Source organism: Mesoplodon bidens (genome assembly GCF_964165515.1).
Source record: "Mesoplodon bidens genome assembly, chromosome: 17".
In the NCBI taxonomy this organism is placed as follows: domain Eukaryota; kingdom Metazoa; phylum Chordata; class Mammalia; order Artiodactyla; family Ziphiidae; genus Mesoplodon; species Mesoplodon bidens.
In genome coordinates this window covers 75,769,569-75,790,355 of record NC_138174.1, presented here as the reverse complement: position 1 = coordinate 75,790,355, position 20,787 = coordinate 75,769,569, and the positions used below count along the sequence as shown (strand labels likewise).

General features: G+C 55.6%; 1 protein-coding gene across 1 annotated transcript; it reads right to left on the bottom strand.

Moving 5' to 3' along the window:
- Positions 1–7,089: 7,089 nt before the first annotated feature.
- TEX29 (testis expressed 29) lies at positions 7,090–18,859 on the bottom strand (the record flags this gene model as incomplete). Its single annotated transcript, XM_081214709.1, has 7 exons — positions 18,657–18,859; positions 18,426–18,549; positions 17,244–17,319; positions 16,316–16,472; positions 8,342–8,411; positions 7,374–7,540; positions 7,090–7,130 (listed from the first exon to the last, which is right to left on the bottom strand). Exons 1-7 carry the CDS (start codon positions 18,826–18,828, stop codon positions 7,090–7,092), a joined length of 807 nt encoding a protein of 268 aa, XP_081070835.1. The 5' UTR covers positions 18,829–18,859.
- Positions 18,860–20,787: the final 1,928 nt, after the last annotated feature.

The following is a 20,787-nucleotide window of genomic DNA, read 5'->3' as shown; positions in this document are numbered from 1 at the left end:
TAGTCTGCCCACCCTCACCTGTCGGCACAGCCTGTGGGACGCGGGTCTCTGGGGCCACTCTGCCCCCAGGATCCTCTTTCCCGGTGGCTCCAGGCACCCTCCAGTTCCGACGGGAGCAGGGTGTCTCTCTCAATCTCAACCCACACCCGGAACTGGGAAACAGCAAGGTGTCATCCTCAAGCGCTAATAAAGCTCACGCTGCAACCACAGACCCCAAGTAAACATATTTTCTCAAAGTTACAAACACACACACACATATGTCGTAGCGTTGGAACTCTTTCTGCTCTCAATATTTCGTCTTGTTTTGAGAGTTTCCTGAAATTGCATGACTGAAAACACACGCACAGGGGAAGGTATTCTACACGCTGCTCACATTGCTAGTTCTAGTCAGAATATGTTAATACCAAATGACCTTTTTCTGAAGGGTATTTTAAGGAGACAAAGCAATTTTCCGTAATATGGTTACCATAGTGATTGGCCCTTTAAAGGGCTGGGGGAGAAATGATGCACATCCGTAATCAACAGCAACTGCAGCAACAAATGGTTTGATAAAGCAACATTTGGGGATTAATTTGAAGCAGGATAGATAAGCGGGTTTTTAAAAGTCAACCAAAAAAAAAAAGAAGAAGAAGAAGAACCACAGCGCTGCACAAGTGGGGCCTTGGTAATGGGCACAGACCTCTGCTCAGGAGGAAAGCAGGCCCTGGGCGGGTCCCAGGAGCTGCCAGGACAAAGGTGGTCCACGTGGAGGGGACAGGGAAGCAGCCTCCTCCCGAGGGGCGAGGGAAGACTCCCCTGCTCCCTCACGGCCAAGTGTGACTGCAGATGTGACCTCAAATTTAAGGTAAAGCGGGAACCACTAAAGGAACCAGGGCTCCTGGGAGACGGCCACCCCCAGCGCTGGACCTGGAATGCTGTGTTGTGTCAGGAAGCAGGAAGGTTCTCGTGGAACAGCAGCGACGTGCCAAAGAGACGCAGAGCCGGCTTGCAGGGGCTTCTTCTGGCTGAACTAGAGAGAGTTTACACGTCAAAATAAATAACGGTAGTAACAGATTATAGTCCTTTAAACCATTGGACCATGAGTCCATGTGGGTATGAATGAATGAATCAATGAATATATAAGTGGGAAGTTTAATGAAGACACGTAATTTCAAAGTACGTGCACACGAGACACTGGCTAAGATGGGAAAGAGAAACATAGAGCGGATCCATCTGGGAGACGGCAACTTCGGCGAGTGATTAACGATGACGGACTCCTGCAATGAGGCTACTTAAAGGTGACCCTGAGGGGTGCAGTGATGAGACCCAGCGCCTCCTCCGTGTGGTCACGAGGAAACATCACACAAACCCAAAGGAAGTCACACTCGGCAACTGGGCTGTAATCGTCCATGACCGTCTAGGGAAGCCTGAGGAGTGTTCCGGACAGAAGTCTACAGGGGCCTGACAGCTAAGGGTAAGATGTGCTGACCCAGGTCCTACCCGTCTCTGTCCATCCGCGCCCTGCTCTCCGGGACTCGGGCAGGCAGCGCCTGCGATGCTCTTCAATGCACATTCTGCCTCCGTCGGGCTGGTGTGGACACAGGGGCCTGCGTTTCTAACGAGCTCCCAGGCGGTGCTGACACCGCTGGTACCCAGGGTCCTAGACGGCACGTTCACAGCGGGCCCCCTCTCCCCAGGCCTCCTCCACCACCGCCTAGCATGCTGCTGCTACCACGAACGTCGGGGCACGATGCGACACAACGTGTTATCTGACGACACTGAGGCCAGAAGTCCAGCATGAGGCTCCCTGGGCCCAAGCGAAGGTGTCACAGGGCTGCCCCTCCCAGAGCCTCCGGGGAGAAGCTGTGCCTGCCTTCGTCCAGCTTCCAGGAGCACCGCACTCCCCGGCTCTCGGCCCCTCCACCTTCACAGCGGGCAACGTCACACCACTCTGCCTCTCGCTGTGGTGGGATTGCCCTCTGACCCACCCCGGAGAGGCCACCCTTCTCAGGACCCACGCGGTTAGTGGGGGCCACCTGGACGATCAGGACCGTCCCCCCACCTCAAGGCCCCTGGCCGTCAGCCCATCTGTGAAGTAGGTCCCAGAGTCACAGGATCCGGGCTTAGGGTGTGGACGTCTGCGGGGCCGTCTTCCTGCCTCTTTCCCATCCTGTCTCCCGGCTGAGGGTGGTGCTTCCTGCGCAGGATTTTAGCAGTTTCGCCACCGCCCCCGTGTCCCCCAGGCCAGCTCTGTCCCAGCCCTGCATCCCTGGGCAAGTTCTGCTTCACCCCATCTCACCCAGAACCTGGCACATGCAGACGCTTCATAGAAACCGGTTCCTTCATTCATCTGAAAGGACTGATGACATGCTGCTCTCAGACAGGACGAAACACTCTGCCCTCAGCGGCCGGGCCGGACAGTAGGCTCCCCCCACCCGCCCAGCATCTCCTCCGCCTTGCCCACTGCCCCCAGTGATGCCACGAGCGTCCAGACGAGGGGCCCCATGCTGAGCCCGAGCCTCGGCCACTTGCCCTGTTCCCTCTCCATGTCCGGTTGTGTCCGTGACGTGAAAAGATGACGCCTCACCCCCGTCCCCAGCCACGCTCCGGGAAGCAGAGGCCCCCACGTGGCGGGAGGACAGGGCCTCCGCTGCGGCAGAGAGACTTGACCTTTGCCCTAAGCCCTGCACTTAATTCCTAAAGCCACTCTACAAAGGCAAGAGATGGGGATTCATTTTTTAAATCCATGTGCTTGCAACCTAAAACAAGCAAAAGAAAAGCCAGACTGGAAATCATCGTGGGAGGGCAGGGAGTGTTTCAAGCCAGAGCAAAAGCCCTGACTTTATTTCTCTTCTTTGTGGAGAATCAATAACAGCCTCTGTGTGGATCGGACTCAGAAAGTGCCGTGTGCTGGCGGGTAGCTTAGAGACACCCATGTGCCCACAGAGAATGGGGAGAGGCTGAACGGCATCGGGCACTTGTATACGCTGGATCCTAATGAGGACTTATCAGCAAGTTCATTATCTAAAAATAAATCAGCTTTTCTTTGCTTCATCAAAAGATCAGATTATAGTGTACGCCACCTTACTTTCGGAATAAAATGTTTTTATTCTTAGACAAGTGAGGACAATGAAAAGCATTACATAATCTGTCAGGCCAACTGTGAAAGGGAATCGTTTCCTTGCAGTGAGGGTCCTCGGGTTCCCCTGTTGCAGAGGGAAGCCGACTTCAGCGGTCGAGAAAAAAACAACTCCAAGATTCAGGACGCAAACAGAGGGCGTTTACTGTGCGGGTTTCAGACGGGATGCTCTCGGTGGGACGGCAGTTTTCCTTCAGGCACAGAATGTCCCTGGCACCCCAAGGTCAGAGCTTCGGTCTCCCCACCTCTGCCCGACCCTGGCGAAGACGCCTCATTCTGTGCGTTTGCAAAGCAGGCCTGGCCCCTCCCAGCAGGGCAAGGGGTCTCCTGTCCCCAGTGAGCAACAGAGCAGATCTTTACAGGAGCGCGTAAGTCTAACTCCCACCCCGGCCAGCGGGGGGCCAGCAGGAAAAGCTCTGCTGTGAGGAAGGGGTACAGGAGCATGTACCACAGCAGCCCGAGGGACCAGCTCTCGCCCCCGATGCCAGCCCCGAGTCAGGGCCCCCAGACCGCCCACACTTCAGGCCAGCTGGCTGCCAATGTGGGGCTCTTCGAGACCACCCTCGTGTTCCGTAATTTGTGAGAACAACCCACAGAACTCAGGGAAGCACTGTTCTTACGATTACAGTTTCATGATCACAAAAGGATGCAAATCAGAACCAGCCAAAAAAAGAGCTACGTAGGGCGAGGTGGGAGGGTCCCACAGGGGACGCTGCCGTGTCCTTGGGAAGCATCACCTCCCGCTACTTCGATGTGGGTCATACCCCAGGGACGCTCGGCCCAGCCTCAATGTCCAGAGTGTCTTTTGCAGCTTCATTTATACAGATATGATGGATCGTCCCCTGGATCTCCAGACCTCTTCCCTCCCAGAGGTTGGGCTGGCATCCCGGGGCCGGTCTTTCTGGTGCGGTCAGCTCCCACCCTCAGCCACTGTGTCAGCGTAAACCAGTGGGCTCCCCACCCCGAGTCACACAGACACGCCTACCACTTGGGAAGCTCCATGGGTTTCAAGGTTACCTCCCAGGCACCAGATCTCTCTTTAGGCTGAGGCCGACTTCTTTATTACCCAGGGGTGTACTGGTCAGCGTTCTCCAGAGAAACAGAATCAACAGGAGACTGATTGATTGATTCTAAGGAACTGGCCTGTGCCGTGATGGAGGCTGACAAGTCCTCTCCACATCAGGAACCTCTTCCCCACTGAGCTCGTTCTGACCGCCAGGTTGCTTTGCAGTAATTCTTTCCAGCTTGTGTTACGTGTGATATTGCCATGCAGTTCTGAGTTTTGTAAGCCCAGCAATGCAAGCTGGTCTTGACCCCTCCTAGCTCCCCGCGGTTCACGCTTGGAGAGCGTGTGAAATCCCCAGAGGCACCTGTGACAGCTCACTCCAGGCTCTAGAACCAAATGGACCTTGTTTCCGTTCCCCACGTCAGAGAAGGACCGGAGGGCTAAGCTGTCGTCTCCCGAAGACTCGGCCTCCTTGACAGGACACTGCACCCTTGGTGGAGCTGATGCCTCTGTCGGCTTGGCGTGCGCTGCACGCAGAGAGATCTTGGAAATAAAACACCGCAGTATTTCCAGCTTTCAGAGGAATCGCTGTGGCTCCTAATCATAGAGGAGACCCGAGGTGACCAGTGGGGCTGATGCCAACGTGAATGCCCCAGAACCCCGTGTGAGCCTGGGGACCCACGAGGTTGGCATCACAGCCACATCGATGTCAATGAAACATCCAGCCAACTTCCCTCTTCCATTCTAAAGATTTGCAAAACTCTGCAGAGTGTCACTCCCCAAACAAGCGGAAACTCTGTCACGCATGGAATTTCTTCCTGGTAGCCTCCTCCAATCAGCAGATGCCTACTAAGCCTGATCAAGTTCCAACGATTCATAACTCGGGGGAAGTACCCCCCGCTCTCCCAGATGTTCTTGGACGGTAAGTCTCTACCCCTTTGCTTCTCCAGTCACCCACCAGGAAGGTTGCATGTTTCCTTGTGAATTATTCCTTTATTATTATACTGCATACTTTTCCATACTGCAGGTTTCTATACCAAAGTGTGTCCACCCTCATCAAATGTCACTGCAAAGTCTCTTGCCTCCTTATTTTGTTCCTATACAATGCATTTTACAGACTACTTTTTTGCAGAAGCAAATGTTTTGGACATCTCCTTGCAGATCTTAGTTTGCAAAGTTGATGCTTTATTAGTAAAATATCTAAAGCAATTTCTTCACAAAGGATTTACCACAAAAGTCAATTTATTCTGAATTATTTGGGAATAATTTTGGAAATTGGGAAATATAGACCATCTGAGTTGAGGTTAGTGTAAACATAACCCTAGATGTATTGAAGAAGGCAGGTCAAGTCCACCTTCCCCTTTATTTGGAGATAGCCCAAGGAGTTCACAGGTACCCAGGTCACACAAACACACTTCTAGTATCTCAGGACTCGGGGATGACAAACCACGGCCGGCGGGGACGCCCACCCTGTTACCTGTTCTCATAAAAAAGATTTTATCGGAACCCGCCACATCCACCCAGGCATTTCCGTGACCTGGGGCCGGCTGGATGCTGAGCCAGCAGAGTCGAAGAGGTGTCGGGACGCAGGGCCCGCAGAGCCTAAAATAGTTGCTGTCTGGTCCTTTGTGACCAGTGTGCCGACACCTGACCCAGACCAACCCGAGGGGGACAACCAAGGTCGGCAGGACGCTTGTGAGGCGGAAGCGGCAGCAAGACCCTGACCCACCCCCACTCACGTCCACACGCGCTAGAACTTACCAGCTAGAAAATAAACGAGGGCTTCTAGGGGCTTTTGTGTGCTGATTCCTTATCCAAATAATCCCTTTGTGAAGCTCTGGAGAATGCAAGTTTCCAACATAAAAGCAGGGATTCTCCAAGACCACGGGGTCCCCCTGGGCTGGCGTCACCCACACTGAGCAAGTGTCAGTCATGCTGAGCCCACGTGTGTCCTGTCACGGGAGCGAGACCCTGGGGAGGGTCATGCTGCTCCTGCTGGGCAAGGCCTGCCCTCCCTGTGGGTCTGAGTGACAGCCCGCCCGGTGAACCTGTAGCCTGTGCCCTGCAAAGGGGGTCTCGGTGCTGAGTCACACTGCGAGCTGCCGGTCCCGGGGTCAGTACCAAGCCGAATGTCAGAAATGCAAGCTCCCGGGGCACGGTCTCAGCTCCGACGGCTTCCTCCCTCTGAAGGTAAAACTCTGGCCTTGGGTGCACAACACGGAACACGAAGCTTTCAAGATACTTTTATTTTTCCTCATCGGGTGGCCACTGCATAACATACTTCAACAGCCGTTCCCCCGCTGCCCCATTTCTCTCAGAGATTCCCTCCCATCTTCACTTGGTCCCCAGCACGCACCTCAGTCCTCAGTTTCTTCGTCTTCTGGTATGGCCAGTGCTGCGGGATTAAAAACAAAACAAAAAGAAGTGGCCTTTGAGTGGACTACTCGGCCACCCCAGGGGAATTTCTTCAAGGCCTGTGAACACAGCTGCAGGGCACACACGTGGCCATGATTCACTCAAAAGCAAGTTGGTGGCGGGGGCGTCTCTGCTGCCCCGAGCCTCTCCACTCATTCCCGGGGGAGGAGGGTCTGCACCTCTCCCCGCAGGGAGCACCCTGAGAAGGCGCGCGCAGGGCCTGCTCATCCGCCAGGGGCCACGTCCAGGTCCCTGAGGACATCTGGGCAGGCCGCTTACTGCTCCAGGAAAGCCACGCCTTGTGACCCGTGATACCAAGAGCCCTAGACGGAGTTCCCGCACAAACATGGCCCAGGACAGAGCCAGTCACTGAGGACACTCTTCTCTACCCTGCCAGGGGCTCCGGCCAAAGCCCGCCTAAGAGGGTGAGTGACCAGACAAGCAACTGGGCTTCCTGGAAACCAGAGCAGCGGGGGGCACACTTCACAGCTGCAGGCGCCGCAGAAGGAGGAGACGCTCTCACGCCGCCAGCCAGCACCCGGGCTGCAGCTCAGCCAGCAGTCCCGCTGCCCACACCCCGGCAGGATGTGTCTGAGGGGACACGGAGGGCAGGAGAGGGAAGGCGATGTTTCCAGGAGGGAATGGCCTTGTGGACGGGAAGCCTGTGCTGAAGACAGAATTCACCTTGCAAACCCGCGCCTCCCAGCTGGAGAAGATAGACTTTTGTCCAAACTAAAAAACGGGTATAACTCGCAGAAGGGCTGACACGGCTGCCGAGTGTCTTTACCAGAGAAGACCACAGAGGAAGTAAAGCTGGGATTCCCGCCGCCTTACCGCCCTCCCTCCCGCTCTCCGGGCTCTTGTGCCACAGCTCTGTGCTCGGGGCCTTTGACCCCGCCGGCCGCGCGCCCGAGGGCACCATTTCCACTTTAGCGCTGGACTTGGAGGACAAAGGTACCTCTGTAGGGACTTCCTTTTCTCTCCTACTCTCTTGGACAGCTCTGATGGAAAGAGAGTTTTTATCACAATCAGAGAAATTAAGGCTGGAGAACTCTATGGGCCGCCCAGCCCTCCGCCAGGACGTGCCCCTAAAAACATAGGGTTCATGATCATGAACGTGTATTTGCCAAGATAAATGCTTTGTCTTAAGAGTCCTCATTTTTGATTCTTATACGTGCTCTAAACAGACTCGGCACGTGGCACCCAGGCTTCCAAGGACAGAACAGGGAGCGTCACATGCAGGTCACAGCCAGGCCAGTCCATCAAGACGCCACCTGGCACCACTCGGAGGATGAAAGCGGTTTTCCTCCTTGTTGGACACAGTGACTCAACTAATCTCAGTGGCTTCTGTTCATGTCACAGGTGCCAGGGCCCCACATGAAGGCTGAAGTCCAGTCCTGCCCGTGGACCACAGGTGACAGCCAGGGCCTGGTGAGGTAGGTCCTCACCACTGACACCGCCCGGGGACTCGGGTCTGAGCACACGGCTGCATCACAACCATCACAGGCCGAAGGACAGGGCTGCCCGGGTGTGGACCAGCGGCCGGGGCTCTGCAGACCCAGCGCTCGCTGGCCATGAGGCTGAGGCGGGACGAGCCAACCTGGAGATGTCAGGTGTCCTTCGATGCCACTGGCATTGCTATCAAGAGCGCCGGGGACAGAGGCTGGTCCCCCAAGCAGGCTCGCGTCCACAGAGGGCCCTCCTCGTCCCCCATGGCAAGGCTGGGGAGCCGCCCGCCCACACCATCCTGTTCCTCTCCCTCTCGGGTCTGCAGGTGAGGCTCAGAGAACGAAAGCACTGACCTGTAAATAATGGTGATGATAAAGGCCCCGGCAATGATCACGATCAAGGCGGAAAACACTTGCACATAAGCTGGAAAACAATTTCAGTTCATCACTTGGACCCAGGTCCGTCCCCAAAGGGATGCTCCCCGGAGCTGGCCACGCCCTCCGCCTGCCCCTGAGGCCCAGCTCCGCCCTGAGCACCCGCCTCTCCACCTTCTCCCCCTGGAAACACGTGCAGGATCCAAGCCACTCGCAGAGGGAAGAAGGCTCCACCTGCAGGCCCCCAGGGCGGCCCGTGGCCCCCAGAGGACCCCTGAGGACGGCTGTGGGGAGAGGCTCCCTCGTCTGTCTGTCCTCCAGAAAGAGCAGCACCCGGCCGCCTCGCCTCCTGTGACCGGGGCCCGCACCCTGCCCCCGGCTCCCTGGAAACGGTCCCTCAATACTCAGGTCAATTGTCCCAAAACATTAGGCGATGTTTTTGGGTGGCCGATCCCTCGGGCCTGAGTTCAAATTTCACGGACTGAGCTCTCCGTTAACGAGGGGTGTGCACTGCCCCAAACTGCTCACGTCTCCTCCACCCCCGACAGAAGAACCTGAGCCTTTCACGGTGCCCCAGGGGCGACCGCTCCCCTGGCGCTTCCCGGTGCGGGAGCATCCGCTGGTGTGAATCCCGGGCCCCTCTGCACGCCCGGGGAAGGAGGGGGAAGGCGGAGCTGGACGAGCCCCCCAAGCCTTCTCCAGGGCTCCTCCGCCGCAGGGGACTCGCGGCGCCCAGGCTCACAGGCGGGCCTGGGGACCAGCCTCCCGCGAGGGCCCCGCCGGCCGGCCCGGCGCTCGGGTGACTCAAGGGCGGCACCCTCAGGCCGGGCAGCTCTGCGTGCGCGCGGCTCCGCCCGGTAACCACACGCTCTTCCGCCCCGGGTCTTGTCCTCCGCGCGCGCTGTCTTCATCGGGCGCTCACGTCAGGACTTGAAAGCGGCGAAGCGAGCACGCCTGCCGGTACAGCGCCGGGAGGGGCTCGCGCACGGGGGCACTTGCGGGGCCGCCGGCACTGCTGGCCTCTCTCCGACCGCCCTCCCGCCGCTCACGGGAAGCGGACTGGCTGGCTTGCAAACGCCGACCTCGAGTGATGTGATTTGCTTCAATTCCCTTACTTCCTCCTCCCGCTCAACCGTTTCACCTTAACCAGTAATAACATTATCAGACACAGTGTCCCCGCTTGGGCGGTGCTGCCCTGGGGCTGTGAGGACGGAGGGGCGCCACCACTGGGCAGCTCGAAACCGCAGAGACGTATCGGCTCACAGCCTGGAGGCCAGAAGCCCAAGGCCAAGGTGACGGCAGAGCCGTGCTCCCTCTGAAGGTTCTGGGGGGTGGAGGTGGGGATCCTTCCTGCTTCTTCCAGCTCCTGTGGCTCCCAGCAACCCCGGGCATGTGGGCGCATCACCCCACCTCGGGCTCCGTCATCACACGGCCGCCGTCCCTGTGTGTCTGCCTTCACGGAGCATTCTCCCCGAGTCTGTGTCTCCCGAGTCTCTGTCTCTGTGTCTCCTCTTATAAGACACCAGTCATGTTGGAACAAGGGCCCGCCTCCTCCAGGATGACCCCATCTTAACTCATCCCATCCAAACCAGGTCACACAACAGGTACTGGAGGCTAGGGCTTCAGCGTCTCTCCTCGGGGGACACAGTCCAAACCAGAACAGAAGGTAAGCGAAGGTTGTAGAGGAAGCTGCCTCCCAGGATGCGAGGATGACTCCAGTGGGACGCGCACTGGCTAATCTGCAGGGGCTCTGGCAGTCGTGCGGGGCACGGGGGTCCTGGATGTGGGGCTAAAGTCGGAAAACTGAAAGGGGTTGAAGCCAAATAGCTCAGCGATGGAAACGCAGATGCTCAGTTTCCTGGAGCTGCTGGCGCTCAGCGAGCAGAGGCTGGTATACAGCAGGCGCTCACGCTCGGGCGTTCACAGGGAGAGGGCGGGGTTGGGGGGAGACCTGGGGCTGTGTGGTGCTTGATACACTCTGCCTCCCCTCAACGGTGACCAAATTAGGAAACTTCCTGTTGGAGGATCCTTCCGATCTGTTGGCTTCTTTCTGTCCACGATGCCTTTCCCGTGGAAATGCGTGCACCTAGGTTCACCCCCGAATCTTCAGGGCCTCCGAGATGCCTCCAGCGATTCTCACCTCCTGGAATTTACACCGTGGTGTAGATGCTTCTGCGGTGTATGGGGCTGACCTCTGAACCCCCAAGGCGAGGTCAGAGTCACCGTGGCTCCTACCCTGCTCTTTCGCTGCTCGCTGGCTCTGGGGAAGACCGTCTCATGTATAAGGACATGCAGGCAGACTTGTGACAAGGTGAGACCCACGGGGCAGGTGGTGCAGCCCCAGGCTGGTCTTGGACAACTGGCGCAGCCTCCTGAAACCTTGACTATAATTCCCATGAGTCACCGGAGACCAAACCACCCAGCTAAGCCCCTAAGTTGTTGCCTGAGGCCACTGAGTTTTGGGTCATCTGTCACACGGGGATGGATAACTAATATAGGGGGTCCTAGGCCTTGACACAAAGTACGCTTTAAACGATGTTGAACGAATGGAATTGAAACAAAGTGCGAATTAGGAGCTTTTAAGGGACAAGAAGGCAACCCACGAATTCTTGAATTCCAAGGAGTGTATATTCCTTAGTGTGGTTTTGTGTCCTGGTTCGTGAAAGAAATTCAGAATCTGTATGTAAGTGAATCCCTGTTAGTGAGACACACATATTTAGTCAATGATTTAGTTTTCTATTGTCAGCATGTCTTTTACACCTTTGCGTGTGCGAGTACTTTTTGTTCTCGAGGTCAAGCTCCTGAAGGCAGAGACTGAATCTCAATGATTCTCTCTGCACAGTCTCTGGCCAGCACGCTATTTGTTACAAGCAATATGTGTGATTTATCCTAAAACACATACTATGATTGATCACTCAGAAAAAACAGCAACTGAAGGAATATCTTGGCAAGTCCTCCCCCAAATACAGTTAAACAAAAGTCTTGAAATCGTCTCAGCAAGTCCCATGAAGAAACTGAAGTCAAACACTTAGAAGAAATGACAGGTTAAATACTGTACCCTACAATCAAGACTGAGGAATGAAAGCAAGTCATCCTCTTTGAATTCCCAATTCTTTCTCAAAGATCTAATGTTAATTCCCCAAGTTCATGTTCCTAATAATACAGATTATGCCACAACACAATGCGCACTGCTAACCGGCCAATTTAAGAAGTTGGTGAAAGGTTTTCATAACATGGAATTACGTGCACAAAGAACTCATAACACCCTGTCACCGAACACCACAACTTACACAGTACAAAGGTTCGCTCGCTGTCTTCAATGAGAAGGATGTCGAAGAAATGAAAACTAATTTGAGGGCAAGCGAGGACCCGAGTGCAGGGCTCACTGCCCAGACGCTTCCCACAGGTGGCCCAACCTCCTGAGCTCGAAAGAAGTCTGAAGAAAAAGCCTAGCTCACACAACTCATTGATTATCATTGAAAGAGTGGAAAAAGGACTAATACTCGCCTCCATGCAAACATGACACACCCACTTGCAGAACAGTGAGCCCTCTGCAAGGACAAAAACTCTTCAGTGTGTGTTCTTTTCTGGGTTCCTTAAGGACACTAATCATTAAGGTGCTGTAAGGAATAAGGTTCATTTTTCAAATAAGTGACAGGCATCAGGTGATTGCTCTAATTTAAACGATGTATGAAATACTAACATTTACAAAATGGCCAACTCCCACAATAAAACTCGGATGAGAAGATGCTCAGGGGATGGAACACATGAAAAATAAAGAAAAAGCAGCAGCAGCAGCTTGGATTTCCTTTGCTGGATGCATTCTTCCTTGAATGATCCATTTCACTGCTTTATGCTGTTAGGGCTCCATTTCATTAGGATGTGAGTAAATTGGGATAATTAATGGCCAAAGACCATGCCCTGCCCTGTAACTTGACCTGGGAATTGAATGCCTTTTGCCTCTGTATATGTAGAAGATTGAAAGAACAAACTCACATACCCTTTGGATGTTAAAGTCTCCTGCTTTTAGGAGCCCCACGTGGTAAACGTCTGAGAAAAACTAAGTTGCGTATGTGCCTAGGACACCAGCGTCCTCTAAGAAGCAAAACTCCGTGATGGAAATGAAGTGAGCCAGATTGTAATCGTCAGCTGCTCTCCAAGTAGTGACATGTGTGAGCGTCCAACTGCTAAAACCACAAAGCAACAAAAGAATGACAAGTGCAAAAAGCAGCAAATTATGGCCAAGCCACCACCCAGTGCCATGAAGTCAGCCTCAGGAGTACCTGTCACAGCCCCCAGTGAACGAGCGGCCGGGACGCAGCAATGTGATGGGTCATTCAACAGTGTAGGACCTGAGACTCATCCAGCTCTCTCAAGTAAGAGCCCATGGGTTTCACAATGAGATAGACGGAGGAGAATGAACTCCTTTAAGAAAAAAAAAAAAAAGCACTATGTCGGGTGGTACCTCTCTCACTACCCCACTGTGTACAACTGGACTAGAGGTTCATTAAAGCCCCAAATTAACTTTCAGGGTGACATCAGAAAAAATGGCAGAGCAGAAGCTCCTGCCCCAAAACACCCTCCTTCAGAAAAGTAATGAGAACAGGGCCAAAATTGAGGTAATAAACTTTTTCAAAACTTTGGAAATTAACCAAAATCTTGCAGCAGTCTCTTTATGCAAGATGAACAGATGAATCTCAGTAACAACAGTGATATTTGGACATTTTAACATGCCTGTTCCCACCTCTCCTGCCCTCTCTCCAGTTTCATGATAGTCATGAAAACCTACAGCCCACGGTCCTGGTGACAACCAGCAGCTTGGTACCACCGGAGAGTAAGGAACAGGACTGAAACTCCTTCAAAGTCCTATTCCCAGAAAATGGTCACACTTTGTTCCATCTGGTGCTTCACTGGAAGACCCCACTCACAAGGTTGTCTTTATGTGACTTGACTTGGAGCTCATGTAGTGTGAACAGCCTTTCTCTCAGCCATTGGCTGGAAATAATCAGAGGCATCGTGATTGTTGACAATCACGATGGCTGAGGTGGTTGAAAGCAGTTGGAGGCAAACAACAGGCTGACCAAAAAGCTTAGAGGGAAAACCAGGGGATGATCTGTCTACAGGGAGGTTTGGAAAGCTGTGACATAGTCCTTGGAACCTAGAAGGCAGTGGGCATGTCCAGAGCTGTGCACATACCTAGGAAAGACCTGAGAAGGCTCCAGGTTTGCACTGGTGGCTGACCTTGAGGTTCTGTGCAAGCAGGAAGTGAAGGTTAAGGTAGAGTTGGGAACTATCTGGCTGCCTGTAGAAGGTGGGTCCCAACACACACACAGGGCCCTCAGCAGAGACTGAGAGATAATTGTTTCCAGGTGTCTACAGAGATTTCTGTCCAGCCATTAGTCTGACCACTAGGCTGACCAAGCAGAGTCTTCAATGAGCACACACCACAAAGAATACAGATGTTACAGAATTCATCCCGAAAAGTCATGAAACAATGACAATAGCAACAGCAAGAGATCTGGGGAGGCAGGAGAACCTGATTTTCAGAGTTGCCACATTATATTATTTTAAATGTCTACTGTCAACAAAAAATACGAGACATGCAAAGAAATAAGAAAATATGGCCAGGTACATGAAAAAAGGCCATCCATAGAAATGGTGCCCCAGGAAGCCCAGATGTTAGACTTACTAGGCAAAGACTTTATTTTAAATATGTTCAAAGAACTAAAGGAAGCCATGTCTAAAGAACTGGAGTATGAGAATGATATCTCACCAAATGGAGATATCTCACCAAATATCAACAAAAAGATAGAAATTATTTAATTAAAAAAAAAGAACCAAATGGAAATTCTGAAGTTGAAAGTATAATAATGGAAATGAAAATCTCACCAGAGGACCTCAATGGTAGATTTGAGCAGGCAAAAGAAAGAAACTAGTTTGACACTTCCTCAAAATTTTAAAATAGAGTTAATATATGGTCCAGAATTGAGAACATGTTCATGCAAAATCTGTGTGTGCATTTGTCCATAGTAGCTTCATTCATAATAGCTAAAAAGTGGAAACAACCCAAATGCCCATCAACAGACAAATGATAAACAAAATGTGGTCCATCCAGGCAATGGAATATTATTCAGCCATAAAAAGGAGTGAAATACTGACACATGGTACATCATAGATGAACCTTGACAACATTATGTAAGTGAAAGAAGCCAGACACAAAAGGCCACCCCATATGGTATGACTCCATTTATATGAAATGTCCAGAACAGGTAGATCCATAGACACAGATTGGTGGTTACCAGGGACTGGGGGGGGAGGGGAACAGGGTGATGGTTTAATGGGTGCAGGTTTCTTTTGGGGATAATGAAAATGTTCTGGAATTTATAGTGTATAACTTTGTGAATATACTAAAAGTCACTGAATTGTACACTTCAAAAGGGTGAATTTTACGGCATGAGAATTCTATCTCAGTAAAAATAACAACCAAAGGAGGTAACTTCCAATTGCTTCTATCTTCAGGTACAGGGGAAGGGGTGTGGGATCCTAGGGGTGCTGGGGTCCCTGGAGGTGGCATGAGTAAGGAGATCTGGTCCCAAGTCTTCTAACTCAAGATCTGAAGGAGAAACTGTCACCAGAAAATCCTCCCAGCTATGAGGAGTGCTCGTTGTGGCCTCTTTTTGAGCTAAACTGCCTCCGCTTTGGCCCTACCCACCGAATCTTCACCATAAAGGAAGACAATGCTCTCCCTTTGGCTGAACGCGGATCTTGCCGATGCTTTAGCTTCTTGTTTTGCTCAGAATATCACTTCTTGAAGGAGCTGGTGGAAGGTTTTGAGCCTGTGGAATGGGGCTGCCCCAAGGGTAATGTTTCTGACTTCCCATGTCCAGGAAGGAGAAGGTAGGCCTTGGGGATGGGCGGCTGAGCCCAGCTGGGACCGCAGAGGACAAACAAGGGAAGAAGAAATCCCGGAAAGTCACAGGACACAGCTGCGCCCTTGACCCCTGGGGGGTGAGGGCGGAGGAGGGTACAGGACACATTTCCCAGAGCATCAGAGCTGAGGGTCCACGGCCAGCTTTCTGTATCTGGGGACACGTTCCTCCTCCCCGGTGAGGTCTCCTGCAGGCTGCCCTGTTCCAGGGACGTGTTTACCCCTTCCCAAAAGTCCTAGAGCCCTCACCCCCGTTTCTAAAAGGGACGCATACAGGGCAAGGAAAAGCATCAACCATCAAGTAGAATTTGAGTGTTTGGAAATACTAATTTAGACAATTCCAGAGGCAGAAGTGTGGGGAAGTATCCAGAAAAAGCATCGTTAGGGCATCCCTTCTGGGCCAGGAGACCCAGCTCACCTCCTCCTCCCCGCTCACCCCTCCTGCTGCCCTCTGAGTCCCGGGTGCCTCCCTTGCTGTCTGACTGGGAGGGTCCGGCCTCCCCTCCAGCTCGGGGCCCCTCCCCATCCCAGGCCCCCCTACTAGTCCCACCTCCCCAGGCGCATCCTGGGCTTCAGGGACCGGCCGCAGAGCTCAGTGTCAGGTCTAAGTTTCATCCTGACCCCAGTCGGGGGTCTGTCCTGGGTCCTCAGGGCTCCAGCTCCCGCCTGGGTCAGGCCTCCCCTTGCGCACAGCCGCGGGGGCCCTGCCCCGAGCCAGCTGCTTTTGCAGAGACGTCTCCTCCAACGCAGGCTTCTACACCCCCTCACCCCCCCAGGATGGAGGGATCTCAAATAAGCCTCTTCAACAGCACGTCTGTCCCACCCGGGAGTGGACTCTCTCCGGTGGCTGAAGTCCCGGGCCCAGACCCTCAGAGCCGTCTCTCCTGCGGCTGCACCGAGCAGGGCGATGTGACCAGGAAACAAAGAAAGAGGCCCGAACAGCAACAGAGACCCGGGAGAGGGAAGCAGGCCGTTCTTGGCCCGCGTGGCTTTGTCCGCCAGGGCGGGCCTGGCCGGATACTTACTGGGAACGGCCTTCTCATAGCAGATGCCTTTATAAAAGCAGCACCCGAGTTCCTTGCACCGATATCTGGTGACACTGTAGTCACATATGTCATACAGAGGGATGTCGCACACTGCAAAGCAGACACACACGGACGTTACCCCGATACGCAGTGCCCTCTGACTCGAAGGAACGCGGGGCAGGGACGGGAGCTCACGGGTGTGCGTGGTGGGTTCTGTTACAGTTTTCGTTATGCATCATACACATCGCACTTTGAAACTCAGATCTGGAATGAATTAGATTTCTGAACACGACAATGTCAAGTTGATGACGCACACAGAATAATGCGGGGTCCCCCAGGGATTAAGGAGATAACGCATCCCGGCGAGCTGGGCTCAGCACTCCACAAAGCAATTGGGAAACACAGACCTAATACAATGGGTGTTTGGGAGTTCGGGCAGTAACATGTTCTTAATCCACATTTAAGCGCAGACTGAGTTAAAATGACCGACATGAGGATTATTTCAGAATTTAAAAGTCGCATCGAAAGGACAGAAAGTTTAGTGCCAGGAAGGCACGTGCCTTGCAGCGGAGGGCAAGGGACCGCAGGGGCTCAGCTCTGAGCAGGTGCCCCATCAGCAGTAAACACGGTCTCCCCAGCGGGCGCAGAGCAGGGCCCCCCTTTCCTGAGTCTCCAAGGAACACCGTCTTCCTCGGGTTGGCGGGGGAGTTTGGTCTCTCAGACTAAGAGATTCCAGGGAAACCCACTGCCCTCCCATGCCCTTTCCTCCGTGTCCCAGGACACCCCGACTCCAGGTGTGCCCCATCCCGTGTCCTCGGCCTCCCCGTCGTGGGGCCTGTGCTGCGGAGGCCACCGTTGCAGACGGAAGGCTGGACAGAGTCGGGGACCCCTGCAGCCGGAGTCTGGGAGCCAGAGCTGGCCCGCTGACCCGGGGGGGCAGGGCTATGCTGGCTCCCGGGCCGTTGTCGCCGTGGTCGCTGAGGTCTCGGGCGAGGGCTCGGTCCCTGCAGACTTTGAGGGGACGTGAGCTGTGCTGGGTTTTCCTCAAGTGTGTCAGGGCTGCAAGGAGCCCCCTCAGGGATTTCTCCAAGTTCTATCTCCTTCGATCGTTCCAGCAGCCCCTCTGCAGAGACCCTCCTCACGCCCGCCCGTGTTAGAGGTGAGGGAGGGAAGGTCACGCCAGCGTGGGGAGGAAGGGCTTGACCCGGGGACCTGCCCGCGCGGCCTGTGGTCTCGGCTGTTGATCTACCGTGCACCTCTGTCCGCTCTGCCTGTCGGTCTAAAGCCAACGTTGATTCCCTCACAGAGGGGCCGTGAAAATTGAAATCGTATCCGCGAAAGCGCCCTATAAACTGTAAAGCGCCGCACAGACCATTTGGGTTATTTCTGCAGAGTGGCTTATAAGGAAAAGGGGGGCTGGAGAAGCAGCACGGCAGCCGGCCCTGTACCCCTGTGCCGCGGGGCATCCCACACCCATTATACCCTCGTTGGAGTCCTCTTGGATTCCCGAATCCACGGCACTTCCCAGACCCGAGCTTCCAGGTGGAAGGGACCCCCGGCGCCCGGACGGCCCCTCAGAGCCCCTACATGGCCTGGCCCGGCTGCGACGGCCCCATGGGTCTCCTCCCCACCTCCTTCCCCTGGTTTTGCTTCTGCAGTTCAGGAGGCCTGGACCCTTGTGCCCAGACAATTGACACATCGGTTTGGAACTGAGCCCAGCACGTGACGCGGGTCTCAGATGTGAGAGGGGCACATGTCCCGCGTGGCTGCATCAGGGGTCCCCAGACAGACCAGGGCGTAGGGTCAGGGCACCGGAGGGTGTCAGGGTGCCCGGGTCCCCAGGAGAGAGCCTCCCACTGGGGAAAATTCCCTCGGGACATTGCTGGGAAACCACGTGTGCTTTTAGGCATTTTTCTTTATGTCATGTGTCCGCGGAGCGTCTCTTCCGTGAAGTGAGTGCCTGGGGAGGCTCCCTGGGCTGCGTCTGCGCGGTGGCACCCACTCCCAGCTGGGCCCTCCTTCCTGGGAACCTCTGTGTGACCCCATCTCGGCCCCATGACCACGCTGCCCTCTCCAGGGAGCGGCTCCACCCCGCTGCCCTCCGCCTGGCCTGGTGTCCGAGGCCCCGGATCCCTGGGTCACTCGGGGACACGGCCCTCCGAGGGGTCCCTGGACGGGTGACTTGTCGGAGAGAGAGGGCAGCGGTGGGGCAGTGTGGGTGCGAAGCTGCAGGACTGCCAGGCAGAACTTGACACGCAGAAGATCCCTCAAGGGCTTCAAGGCCCCGCCCCCCGAGGCCCCGCCCCGTCCCCTCCGCACAGATGTTCCCACGGGGACGCACACGGCCCTGCCCCCCGCTCCGGGCTGGCCCTGCCCGCTTCCTGCCGCCCCTGTGCCGGGCCTCGTGGCTCGAAACCACAGCCTCCCCGGAGCCCCGCGCGGCCCGGCCTGTTAGCGGCAAATGTCTTCAGGAGGTGCGAGGGGGACTTCTTGAATTGTGGAGCGTATCTCATGGCAGCAGCTGAAGGACAGCCAGGGGGTCACGGGAACCTGCGGAGAGAGCAGTCAGCACGGGGGACCTGGAGGCCAGGCCGCAGGGCAGTTTGCGCCAAGAAGGGAGGAGGCCGAGCGGGCACGTCCCCGGCTGAGCTCCAGCCACACAGCTCACGGTCACGCTCCACGTGGACAGCAGCTCTCGGATCCAACAGGAGACGGGCCGCCGCCTCCCTCCCACAGCTCGTGGCCAGTGGAAGGCCCGCCCCGCCGGCTGTGATGTCACACAGGCCCCGGAATCACACAGGCCCCGCGGTGGAGGCCCGCAGCCTCCAGACCCCGCATCGCAGCCCTTCCTTAGCGACCCCCACCCCATCGGCCGGCCAGGCTCATCCTCAGAAGCGGGTCCAGCGAGGCTGAAGCAGCAGTAGGTACCCAGGCCCTGGGGTGCGGCAGGCCTGCCCGGTGAATCTGAGAACCGGAAGGGCCCGGCGTGGCTCGAGGGGAGGCGACGGAGGCCAAAGCACGAGCACGCGTGCGGGTGGCGTGGGGGGCTTTGGCCTTCACGCCGAGGGGAGTCGGGCGTTAGGACAGGACTCTGTGCAGAGGGAGGCGGGGACCGGCCAGCGCCTGTGGGACGGGCTGAGTCGTGCCCCCACCAGGAGACGCGTTCAAGTCCTGACCCGAGTACCTGTGAACGTGAGGCTGTTTGAAGCTGGGTCTGTGCAGATGTCACTGGGCTAAGATGAGGTCATTGCCATGGCCCTAATCCAAAATGACTGGTGTCCCACCAAGGAGAGAAAACAGACACACGGGGAGGAGGGCGCCGAGAAGACACAGACGGCCACGTGCCAACAGAGGCAGAACCGGGCACCTCTGGGACGGGCGCCACGGGGTCTGGAAGGGGCCTCCCCCAGTGCCTCCAGAGGGACGCGGGCCCGCCGATAGGCAGGCTCCAGACTTTGGGCCTCAGGACTGTGAGAGAATCAGCCTCTGCTGTCAGGACCCAGCCAGTTCACTGTACCTGTCACAGCAGCCTTGGGAAAGCAGCACCTGTGTCATCAATTTTGCTGGGACAATAACCAGAGAAGGAAGCCTCCAGACCCTAACACGCACCTAACGTGGCTCTTAGGGGACAAAACAAACCCAGGGCAGTGGCTTACAGGTGGGTGGGCCTGGGTCGGGCACCGCGGGCCATGCCGCCCAGGGCTGGAGCCCCAGGTCCCCGCCACGTGCTTGGCCCTCACGGCCAGGACAGCATCTGACCGGGTTCCTCAGCGCTCACTCCTGCAGGGGTGCCGTGTGCAGGGGTGGCGCCACTTCACGCCTCCTTCCAGTTAAGCGCCAACCACTTCTGTTTACAAGTAAAATCGAGTTCGTTAAATACCGCATCTAAGGGAGAAATTAAAACGGCGCAACTCCAGCCCCCGCGGAGCCCAGGTGATCAGCATCCAGCCATGTGTTAGGAAAGGGCAGCCTCGCGTGACCTGCACGCAAGGAAACCTTCAAAAGAGCAGCACTGTCCCCATCCTGTCCTGTGGGGCAGTTTTCAGAGTGTCCAGCGCCTGCCCCTCCCTCTGGTGGATTTGCAGAAAACACTGGAAACTCCTGGCACCTTCCAACCCAGAAATGAGAGAGGCCCATCCTACAGTGATGTACCACGCAGCCCCTTCACAGGAAGCACCTGGCAAACTGCTGGCGTGTGACCCGCGGAGCGGCGGGTGGTGACCACACACCTGAATCTCGGGGAGTAACGGTCACCTGTTACTTCTACATGGGCTTCAATTTTCCGCAATAAAAAGTCAGATGCCACGCGAGCAGCAGCGGCCAGGCGACGGGCCTCATCCAAGACCGGGAGGCCAGGGGCCCGGGGCGCTGGCGGGCTGGCGCGGCTCCTCCCGGGATGGAAGGCGAGCGGCCCGCGTGCCCGCTGCCCTGCCCCCCGTCCTCCCCCAGCCAGCGCGGTGGCTCGCTGGGCC